Source organism: Coregonus clupeaformis, unplaced genomic scaffold (assembly GCF_020615455.1).
Source record: "Coregonus clupeaformis isolate EN_2021a unplaced genomic scaffold, ASM2061545v1 scaf2528, whole genome shotgun sequence".
NCBI lineage: Eukaryota > Metazoa > Chordata > Actinopteri > Salmoniformes > Salmonidae > Coregonus > Coregonus clupeaformis.
The window spans coordinates 60,318-72,047 of NW_025535982.1; the positions used below are offsets into that span (position 1 = coordinate 60,318).

Sequence of the window (11,730 nt, forward strand, 5' to 3'; positions counted from 1 at the left end):
CTAAGAACAGCCCTTAGCCATGGTATATTGACCATCTACCACAAATCCCAGAGGTGCCTTATTGCTATTATAAACTGGTTACCAATGTCATTAGAACAGTAAAAATAAATGTTTTGTCATACCCGTGGTATAAGGTCTGATATACCACGGCTGTCAGCCAAATCCGCATTCAGGGCTTGAACCATCCAGTTTATAATAAATTACCATGAGCAAGAAGAAAAGGGACCAAATCTGACATTTTACATGGGTGAAGTGTTGAGACAACCAAGATGACCGTTTATTAGACAACTCACCAGCAATTTGTTATCCTCTTGAAAAAGTGCAGCCTTTTGATCTGGGTATTTATTTCAGAAAATGTCAAATTGTGAGAAAATACAGTACATTGATGCAAAAGAACAGTAAATTATGTTTCTTAAAAGATATGTCTTTGAAGTATAATAAAAAGTGAGAATTTTCAATCATGTCGATACATTCTCTGGACAAGAGGCTGGCCATAACCAGACCCCTTTCCAGGATTTATCTTTCACATGTTGATGATGAAGAGCTGAGGCCTACTTCTTGTTTTTGAATATCTTCCTGTTTCTTAGGATTTCCCACTGAACCCAAAATGTCCTAGATCTTCAGGCCTGGTCCATAGTCGTAGAAATGTTGCTTGAGCTTGAGGGAATGACACAAAATAACAGTGCTGTTTCCCATGCAATGTCCAAGTCTTCAAGAGTGGCCAAGTGATTCTGTGGACCATTCCTCAAGTTAAATAAAGTTATGTAACTTAAGTACCCTTGATGTCTTGAGAGAGTCCCTCTGTATGAGTGTTTTTATCTGGCATGTCTAAGAGATCTCCAGTGATTGGGGGGGGGGTCGTCAAAGGTCATGCCAGGCTGGCCGGTCCGGAACAGGGAAGCAAGGAGACCTGGGTAAGGGGAGAGCCGCTTTGGCTCATGGAGCCATGGTGTCTTGGCACCCCGTGTAGATGCTGCTTCAGCCTCCACCTTCGCCATCTCCTCTGTACCTCGTACTGTACCTGTGTGTGGGGGGAGGGGATGGAGAAAGTGTATCATCGAGCACTAGTTAATCAGGGCTAGCTGCCTAATATTAGCAATAGCACATTTATACCACTTATTTCAACTTCATTTAACATCATAGTTTTGAGAAATGGACAAAAAACCTACCTCCCCATTTAGAAAACAGTAAAGAACAGCAACTCCAAAGCCCTGGAAAGGAAGAAAGGGGAATTTAGACATCAAATAGTATTCCTGCAAAGTAAAAAAGTAAAAATCAAAATTACCTGTGTTGATGCAAGAGCCAGCTCAACAAAGGTCCATATTTTGTAAGTTAAACCACTGACTTTGATGGGTAAGAAGGCAAAGAGGATGTAGTACAAACCAAAGAGGGTCACCAAAAGAAAAGTAGATTTGGTAAGTCTCCTGAAAAGATACAAGGAAAATATGCAATTTTACAATACACAAAATACATAAATCAATACTGTACACATGTTTGGAGAGATTCCATTAGTTTGCCGTTGTGCTGGTCTTTCCAGGTTTGACTGGGCAACGCTTACAGAAAGTTAGCACAGGTACTGTAACACTGTTTTAAGTTTTTTTATACCCTACAGAATAAACATCCTTGAAATGCTTTGGTAATAGTATATTCTGGTGATTTTGACAACTCACTTGTATTGGCTGAATTCAGTTCCATGCATGTCTGGCATCCGCAGTTTCCCCACCAGAATTCGTATGATACTCAGAAAAAATATAAAATTAATCTGCAATGAAATGGCAACAAATGATTACCGTAGGGAGTAAAACAAATATTTACATTCTGAGTTATATAAAAAACAAACATCAAATTGTATTTGTCACATACACCGAATACAAAGGGTGTTAACTGACAGTGAAACGCTTGCTTACGAGCCCTTTACAACAATGCAGTAAAAACATATATACAAGAATGAAGCTGTATACAGGGAGTACCAGATCAATGTGCATGGGTATGGGGTACACTATTTGAGGTAGATAAGGACATGAAGTCAGGGTAAAGGGACTAGGCATCAGGATAGATAAAAATATAAGTAAAATAAAGCACAGAGTAGCAGCAGCAGCATGTGTGTGTTTCTTTTTTTGTATACAAAACATTAAGAACACCTGCTCTTTCCATGACAGACTGACCAGGTGAAAGCTATGGTCCCTTATTGATGTCACCTGTTAAATCTACTCCAATCAGTGTAGATGAAGGGGAGGAGACAGGTTAAAGAAGGATGTTTAATCCTTGAGACATGGATTGTGTGTGTGTGCCATTCAGAGGGTGAATGGGAAAGACAAAAGATTTAAGTGCTTTTGAATAGGGAATGGTAGTAGGTGCCAGGTACACCGGTTTGAATGTTTCAAGAAATGCAACGCTGCTGGGTTTTTCACGCTCAACAGTTTCCTGTGTGTATCAAGAATGCTCCACCACCCAAAGGACATCCAGCCAACTTGACACAACTGTGGGAAGCATTGAAGTCAACGTGGGCCAGCATCCCTGTGGAACGCTTTCGACACCTTGTAGTCCATGCCCTGATGAATTGAGGCTATTCTGATGGCAAAAGGGGGTGCAACTCAATATTAGGAAGGTGTTCGTAATGTTTTGTACACTCAGTGTGTGTGTGTGTATGTATGTGTGTATATACAGTGGGGGAAAAAAGTATTTAGTCAGCCACCAATTGTGCAAGTTCTCCCACTTAAAAAGATGAGAGAGGCCTGTAATTTTCATCATAGGTACACGTCAACTATGACAGACAAATTGAGGAAAAATTTTCCAGAAAATCACATTGTAGGATTTTTTATGAATTTATTTGCAAATTATGGTGGAAAATAAGTATTTGGTCACCTACAAGCAAGCAAGATTTCTGGCTCTCACAGACCTGTAACTTCTTCTTTAAGAGGCTCCTCTGTCCTCCACTCGTTACCTGTATTAATGGCACCTGTTTGAACTTGTTATCAGTATAAAAGACACCTGTCCACAACCTCAAACAGTCACACTCCAAACTCCACTATGGCCAAGACCAAAGAGCTGTCAAAGGACACCAGAAACAAAATTCTAGACCTGCACCAGGCTGGGAAGACTGAATCTGCAATAGGTAAGCAGCTTGGTTTGAAGAAATCAACTGTGGGAGCAATTATTAGGAAATGGAAGACATACAAGACCACTGATAATCTCCCTCGATCTGGGGCTCCACACAAGATCTCACCCCGTGGGGTCAAAATGATCACAAGAACGGTGAGCAAAAATCCCAGAACCACACAGGGGGACCTAGTGAATGACCTGCAGAGAGCTGGGACCAAAGTAACAAAGCCTACCATCAGTAACACACTACGCCGCCGGGGACTCAAATCCTGCAGTCCCAGACGTGTCCCCCTGCTTAAGCCAGTACATGTCCAGGCCCGTCTGAAGTTTGCTAGTGTGCATTTCGATGATCCAGAAGAGGATTGGGAGAATGTCAGATGAAACCAAAATATAACTTTTTGGTAAAAACTCAACTCGTCGTGTTTGGAGGACAAAGAATGCTGTGTTGCATCCAAAGAACACCATACCAACTGTGAAGCATGGGGGTGGAAACATCATGCTTTGGGGCTGTTTTTCTGCAAAGGGACCAGGACGACTGATCCGTGTAAAGGAAAGAATGAATGGGGGGGCCATGTATCGTGAGATTTTGAGTGAAAACCTCCTTCCATCAGCAAGGGCATTGAAGATGAATTGTGGCTGGGTCTTTCAGCATGACAATGATCCCAAACACACCGCCCGGGCAACGAAGGAGTGGCTTCGTAAGAAGCATTTCAAGGTCCTGGAGTGGCCTAGCCAGTCTCCAGATCTCAACCCCATAGAAAATATTTGGAGGGAGTTGAAAGTCCGTGTTGCCCAGCGACAGCCCCAACACATCACTGCTCTAGAGGAGATCTGCATGGAGGAATGGGCTAAAATACCAGCAACAGTGTGTGAAAACCTTGTGAAGACTTACAGAAAACGTTTGACCTGTGTCATTGCCAACAAAGGGTATATAACAAAGTATTGAGAAACTTTTGTTATTGACCAAATACTTATTTTCCACCATAATTTGCAAATAAATTCATTAAAAATCCTACAATGTGATTTTCTGGATATTTTTTTCTCATTTTGTCTGTCATAGTTGACGTGTACCTATGATGAAAATTACAGGCCTCTCTCATCTTTTTAAGTGGGAGAACTTGCACAATTGGTGGCTGACTAAATACTTTTTTTCCCCACTGTATATATAAAATGTATAGAGAGGGCTAGTCAGTGCAAGATAGGGTCAATGCAGATAGTCCGGGTAACCATTTAATTAACTATTTATGGCTATTAGCAGTCTTACGGCTTGGGGGTAGAAGCTGTCTCGGAACCTGTTGGGCCGAGAGCTGATGCTCCGGTACCATTTGCCGGACGGTAGCAGAGTGAACAGTGAACTTGGGTGGGTGTCTTTGACACATTTTCAGGCCTTCCTCTGACATTGCCTGATATAGAGGTCCTGGATGGCAGGGAGCTCGGTCCCAGTGATGTACTGAGCCGTCCGCACCACCCTCTGTAGCGCTTTGCGGTCGAGGGCGGTGCATTTTCCATACCAAGCGGTGATGCACCCAATCAAAATGCTCTCGATGCAGCTGTGTAACTTTTTGACGATCCAAGGGCCCATGCCAAATCTTTTTCGGCCCTGAGGGGAAGAGACACTTTCGTGCCCTCTTCACGACTGTGCGGGTGTGTGTACACCATGTTAAGTCCTTAGTGATGTGGACGCCAAGGAACTTGAAGCTTTCGACCTGCTCCACTACAGCCCCATCGATGTGGATCGGGACATGCTCTCCCCTCTTTCTCCTGTAGTCCACACTCAGCTCCTTGGTCTTACTGATGTTGAGGAGAGGCTGATGTCCTGCCACCACACTGCCAAGTCTCTGACCTCCTCCCTGTAGGCTGTCTCATCACCATCAGTGATCAGGCCTACCACCGTTGTCGTCAGCAAACTTGATGGTGCTGGAGTCGTGGGTGAACAGGGAGTACAGGAGGGGACTAGGCACACACCCCTGAGGGGCCCCCGTGTTGATGGTCAGCGTGGCGGAGGTGTTGTTGCCTACCCTCACCATCTGGGGCCGGCCCGTCAGGAAGTCCAGGATCCAGTTACAGAGGTTCAGTCCCAGGGTCCCGAGCTTGGTGAGGAGCTTGGAGGGGAATATGGTGTTGAATGCTGCGCTGTAGTCTATGAACAGCAATCTCACATAGTGATTTCCCCTCTTGTCCAGGTGGGAGAGGGCGGTGTGAAATGCAATTGAGATAGCATCATCTGTGGATCTGTTGGGGCAGTATGTGAATTGGGAGTGGTTCCAGGGTGTCTGGGATAATGGTGTTGATGTGTGACTTGACCAGCCTTCCAAAGCACTTAATAATTAAAGATGCGAGTGCTACAGGGCGATAGTCATTTAGGCAGTTTACCTTGGAGTTCTTGGGAACAGGTACAATGGTGGTCAGCTTGAAACATGTTAGGATTACAATCTGGTACAAGGAGAGATTGAACATGTCCGTGAAGACACTTGCCAGCTGGTCTGCGCATGCTCTGAGAATGTGCCCTGGTATTCTGTCTTGAAGAATCTTGAACAATGCATAGGCCTAATCATTAGTTATCAACAGAGATTGATGCACTTACAACTATGAAGAGTAGGACTGGTACTCTGAGAATCCACCAAACCCAGTCATGTACCCTTGTCTCCCAGCAGCTTGAGGAGAAAGAGAAACCTATTAATGTATGTGAACTATGATGATGATGCAATTGTCATCTGTTTAAAATGGTCTATGACATCCCATTCATCTGTATCTTACCCTTCATCCTCATAGAAGTATTTTGCCAAGCCCCAGGATACAATGACAATCATTGGCAAACCTATGTAGAAAAACAAAAACTGTTTAGTTAAATTCAATCCCTCTTTTCAGTGAACAGTTCACTATGACATGACATTGCTAGATGACATCAATGACATGGCATGTGTAGTGTTGTTGTAATGTAGAGGGGACAGGTGTCCGTACCCCAGCCCTGGATGATGTACCACCACAGGGGTTTCTTCTTGGAGAAGAAGGAGACGCTGACCAGGGTGTGGAGGTAGTGTCCCTCCACCAGCAGCCAGCTGTAGTTAGCCATGATGCAGTAGTTGGAGAACATCACCACTAACTTACACACCACCTACAGGATATGATGAGAAAAGATACACTACATGACCAAAAGTATGTGGACACCTGCTTGTCAAACGTCTCATTCCAAAATCATGGGCATTCATATGGAGTTTGTCCCCCCTTTGCTGCTATAACAGCCTCCACTTCTGGGAAGGCTTTCCACTAGATGTTGGAACATTGCCACGGGGACTTGCTTCCATTCAGCCACGAGTATAAGTGAGGTCGGGCACTGATGTTGGGTGATTAGGCCTGAATCGCAGTCGGCGGTCCAATTTATCCCAAAGGTGTTCGATGGGGTTGAGGTCAGGGATCTGTGCAGGCCAGTCAAGTTATATTTACTCATCAATCTACACACAATACCCCATAATGACAAAGCGAAAACTAAAAACACCTTATTTACATAAGTATTCAGACCCTTTGCTATGAGACTCGAAATTGAGCTCAGGTGCATCCTGTTTCCATTGTTCATCCTTGAGATGTTTCTACAACTTGATTGGAGTCCACCAGTGGTAAATTCAATTGATTGGACATGATTTGGAAAGGCACACACCTGTCTATATAAGGTACCACAGTTGACAGTGCATGTCAGAGGAAAAACCAAGCCATGAGGTCGAAGGAATTGTCCGTAGAGCTCCGAGACAGGATTGTGTTGAGGCGCAGATCTGGGGAAGGGTACAGCAATGTCTGCAGCATTGAAGGTCCCCAAGAACACAGTGGGCTCCATCATTCTTAAATGGAAGAAGTTTGGAACCACCAAGACTCTTCCTAGAGCTGGCTGCCCGGCCAAACTTAGCAATCGGGGGAGAAGGGCCTTGGTCAGGGAGTTGACCAAGAACCCGATGGTCACTCTGACAGAGCTTCAGAGTTCCTCTGTGGAGATGGGAGAACCTTCCAGAAGGACAACCATCTCTGCAGCACTCCACCAATCAGGCCTTTATAGTAAAGTGGCCAGACGGAAGCCACTCCTCAGTAAAAGGCACATGACAGCCCGCTTGGAGTTTGGCTAAAGGACTCTCAGACCATGAGAAACAAGATTCTCTGGTCTGATGAAACCTGGCACCATCCCTACGGTGAAGCATGGTGGTGGCAGCATCATGCTGTGGGGATGTTTTTCAACGGCAGGGACTGGGAGACTAGTCAGGATTGAGGGAAAGATGAACAGAGCAAAGTACAGAGAGATCCTTGATGAAAACCTGCTCCAGTGCGCTCAGGACCTTAGACTTAGGCGAAGGTTCACCTTCCAACAGGACAACGACCCTAAGCACACAGCCAAGACAACGCAGGAGTGGCTTCGGGACAAGTCTCTGAATGTCCTTGAGTGGCCCAGCCAGAGCCTGGACTTGAACCCCATCGAACATCTCTGGAGAGACTTGAAAATAGGTGTGCAGCAATGCTCCCCATCCAACCTGACAGAGCTTGAGAGGATCTGCAGAGAAGAATGGGAGAAATTCCCAAATACAGGTGTGCCACGCTTGTAGCGTCATACCCAAGAAGACTTGAGGCTGTAATCGCTGCCAAAGGTGCTTCAACAAACTATTGAGTAAAGGGTCTGAATACTTATGTAAATGTGATATTTCAGTTTTTTATGTTTCATAAATTTGCAAACATTTCTAAAAACCTGTTTTTGCTTTGTCATTATGGGGTATTGTGTGTAGATTGATGAGGGAAAAAAACAATGTAATCCATTTTAGAATAAGGCTGTAACGTAACAAAATGTGGAAAAGTCAAGGGGTCCGAATACTTTCCGAATGCACTGTATAGTGTAGGAGGGGTATTTTAGTATGTTCATATCATGTTGAAAGATTAATAACTATCAAAACCAGGAATTTTTGAAGAGTTAGAAAAGTGAGTTATTCTGCTTTCACACACTAAATTACACATTTCTCTCTATCAATGTGTTCATCCATTTACACATGCATTGACAGTCACTACAAAGTACAGTAGATACGTACTGGGTAGTCGTCACAATGGTAGAAGTCTTCATCGGTGAAGAGCACAGAGTCTTTGATGAAGATGAAGGAAGCACGCAGGATGAAGGAGACAAAGAGTTGGATGTGGATGTAGTTTCTGGTGCAGTGCAGTTTCCTAGACAACAGGAAAAGTGTCAAAGCAGCTGTAAATGTCCTCCTTGACCAACATGCTTTTGACACCCATGTTGTAATATGTTTAATCCTCCACTGAGACACAATATTAAGATAAGCATGTTGGTTACAGTCTGGTTTATTGGGTATCCAAATGGATTATCATATATTTTTATCATAATAATTCTTAGACTTGATTCTCTGTTTCTCACCTAAAGAGACAGAGGATGGTGATGGCGATGGTGAGAGAGATTAGAGAGAGAGCGTAGCCTGCAGTGTACATGGTCTTCACGTAGGGGAAGTACATGTGGGAGTCATGTGACTGGGAGGAAAAAGTGGCCTGGTGTAAGAATATATTTTTATGAAAATTGTCCATGTATTTTTAAATCACTGCTCAACACTTCTATGGCTTTCCCTTATTTTTATGTATTTGTCCTGAATCAAAGACAAAACCATTGATGTAGCATATACTAAGATTACACATGTACCCACCTCTCCAAGTAAGTGTAAGGTTTCGTTGAAACATGCATGCTCGTACGGAGGGAATGGGTCCGTCCAGCCCGTGTCTGTGCAGTTCCGGTACACTTTACCTGGAAAATCATACAGTCTCATCAATACTTACTTACTGTTCTGTTCAAATAAACGAATTATGGCCATCAAAATAGTCGGCATCAGAGTAAAAAAACTTGACCATGCAGAGCAACGGTGGAACAGACCAAATATTTTCTAAGACACACAGACCTACATAGTACGCAGGTTCAATCTCTCTGGTATTTTAGTGCAGGCAGTAGTTTTTGCAGGCTTCATTTGTGTTATGTAAGGTTGTCATAAATCACTTCATGATGCCGCTGTTTCCACAAGCAGACCTTTTATGAACTCTTTACCACTCCTCTGTCCTTTTAGTCTATCGCATATATGAGCATCAATCAACAGTTTATGGTAGAAAAACAAACATTTTTGTATTGAATGGAAACAAATTATCTTAGTAGTGGATCATTAACTAACACATACATAATAGCCAGGGGTGGGGTGGGAGTCTAAGACATCATAACAGCCAGGGGTGGGGTGGGGGTCTAACACATAACAGCCAGGGGTGCGGTGGGGGTCTAACACATCATAACAGCCAGGGGTGGGGTGGGGGTCTAACACATAACAGCCAGGGGTGGGGTGGGGGTCTAAGACATCATAACAGCCAGGGGTGGGGTGGGGGTCTAACACATAACAGCCAGGGGGTGGGGTGGGGGTCTAACACATCATAACAGCCAGGGGTGGGGTGGGGGGTCTAACACATAACAGCCAGGGGGTGGGGTGGGGGTCTAACACATAACAGCCAGGGGTGGGGTGGGGGTCTAACGCATAACAGCCAGGGGTGGGGTGGGGGTCTAACACATAACAGCCAGGGGTGGGGTGGGGGGTCTAACACATAACAGCCAGGGGTGGGGTGGGGGTCTAACGCATTGTAACAGCCAGGGGTGGGGTGGGGGTCTAACACATCATAACAGCCAGGGGTGGGGTGGGGGTCTAACACATAACAGCCAGGGGTGGGGTGGGGGTCTAATACATAACAGCCAGGGGTGGAGTGGGGGTCTAACACATAACAGCCAGGGGGGGTGGGGTGGGGGTCTAACACATCATAACAGCCAGGGGTGGGGTGGGGGTCTAACACATCATAACAGCCAGGGGGTGGGGTGGGGGTCTAACACATAACAGCCAGGGGTGGGGTGGGGGTCTAACACATAACAGCCAGGGGTGGAGTGGGGGTCTAACACATAACAGCCAGGGGTGGGGTGGGGGTCTAACACATCATAACAGCCAGGGGTGGGGTGGGGGTCTAACACATCATAACAGCCAGGGGTGGGGTGGGGGTCTAACACATAACAGCCAGGGGTGGGGTGGGGGTCTAACACACACATCGTAACAGCCAGGGGTGGGGTGGGGGTCTCTCACCTTCTGATTTGAAGAAATTGGGACAGTTATGTGATGCAGTTTCCCCTACAAAAGCAGGAGACCAGCAATTCAAGTGGTCCCACATACCCTTGCAGTCTGTATAAGAAAAAAAAATCAGTTACCATTATCTTTTTTTTTGGGGGGGTATACATGTGTTTGGTGGTTTATTGTCATGCATTATATGGCAAACAGTACTCTCGAATAAGAATGATGTACGGCTCACAGTCTGCTTGAACCTTTCATAGTTAAAAAGAAAAATAATGTGTGCATGTGTCATCTCCCCATAGCCTACAGTGCCTCCAGAAGGTATTCACACCCCTTGACTTTTTCCACATTTTGTTGTAACAGACTGAATTTAAAATTGATTCAATTGAGTTTTTTGTCACTGGAATTAAGTGGAATTATGTTTTTTGAAATGTTTACAAATAAATAAAAAATGAAAAGCTTAAATGTCTTTAGTCAATAAGTATTCAACCCCTTTGTTATTGCAAGCCTAAATAAGTTCAGGAGTAAACATATGTTAACAAGTCACATAATAGTTTTATTTTATTTTATGTCTACCTCATCTCTGTACCCCACACATACAATTATCTGTAAGGTCCCTCAGTCGAGCAGTCAACTTTACACACATATTCAACCACAAAGACCACAGAGGTTTTCCAATGCCTCATAAAGAAGGGCACCTATTGGTAGATGGGTAAAAAAAAATTAAAGCAGACATTGAATATCCCTTTGAGCATGGTGAAGTTATTAACTACACTTTGGATGGTGTATCAATACACCTAGTGACTAAAAAGATAGCGGTGTCCTTCCTAACTCAGTTGCTGGAGAGGAAGGAAACCACTCAGGGATTTCGCCATGAGGCCAACGATGACTTTAAAACAGTTAAGAGTTTAATGGCTGTGATAAGAGAAAACTAAGGATGGATCAACATTGTAGTTACTCCACAATACTAACTTAATTGACAGGGAAAATAAGGAAGCCTGTACAGAACAAAAATATTCCAAAACATGCATCCTGTTTGCAACAAGGCACTAAAGTAATACAGCAAAAACATTGACAAAACAATGTACTTTTTGTCCTGAATACACAGTGTTATGTTTGGGGGAAATTCAATACAACACATTACTGAGTAGCACTCTCCATATGTTCAAGCATAGTGGTGGCTGCATCATGTTATGGGTATGCTTGTAATCATTGGAATGGGCACAGGCAAAATCCTAGAAAAAAACCTGCTTCAGTCTGCTTTCCACCAGACACTGGGAGATTAATTCACCTTTCAGCAGGACAAAACATAAGACCACATCTACACTGGAGTGTTCCTGAGTTGCCGAGTTACAGTTTTGATTTAAATCTGCTTTAAAATCTATGGCAAGATCTGAAAATGGTTGTCTTGCAATGATCAACAACCAATTTGACAGAGCTTGAAGAATTTTGAAATGAATAATGGGCAAATGTTGCACAATCATGCTGTGGAAAGGTCTTAGAGAGACTT

At 44.0% G+C, this 11,730-nt stretch overlaps 1 protein-coding gene across 2 annotated transcripts; it reads right to left on the bottom strand.

The window, feature by feature from the left end:
- Nucleotides 1-598: 598 nt before the first annotated feature.
- Nucleotides 599-10,361, bottom strand: LOC121564854 (vasoactive intestinal polypeptide receptor-like). 2 transcript variants are annotated; one of them, XM_045219602.1, is made up of 11 exons: nucleotides 10,236-10,361; nucleotides 8,781-8,878; nucleotides 8,501-8,610; nucleotides 8,160-8,292; nucleotides 6,064-6,217; nucleotides 5,860-5,920; nucleotides 5,687-5,756; nucleotides 1,671-1,762; nucleotides 1,384-1,424; nucleotides 1,170-1,211; nucleotides 599-1,021 (listed from the first exon to the last, which is right to left on the bottom strand). In XM_045219602.1, the coding sequence occupies exons 1-11, from the start codon at nucleotides 10,318-10,320 to the stop codon at nucleotides 816-818; spliced, it is 1,092 nt and encodes a 363-aa protein (XP_045075537.1). In that variant the 5' UTR covers nucleotides 10,321-10,361; the 3' UTR covers nucleotides 599-815. The 2 variants fall into 2 exon arrangements, with proteins under 2 accessions (XP_045075537.1, XP_045075536.1); XM_045219601.1 differs by having other exon boundaries at nucleotides 1,286-1,424.
- Nucleotides 10,362-11,730: the final 1,369 nt, after the last annotated feature.

Excerpts from the sequence above, each read along its gene's own strand:
- LOC121564854 (XM_045219601.1), bottom strand. The coding sequence starts at position 10,320 with ATGTGGGACCACTTGAATTGCTGGTCTCCTGCTTTTGTAGGGGAAACT. Across the intron at positions 8,611-8,780 it reads CCTTACACTTACTTGGAGAG|TCACATGACTCCCACATGTA; the intron begins GTGGGTACATGT and ends TTTTCCTCCCAG. Across the intron at positions 5,921-6,063 it reads GTACATCATCCAGGGCTGGG|GTTTGCCAATGATTGTCATT; the intron begins GTACGGACACCT and ends TTTTCTACATAG.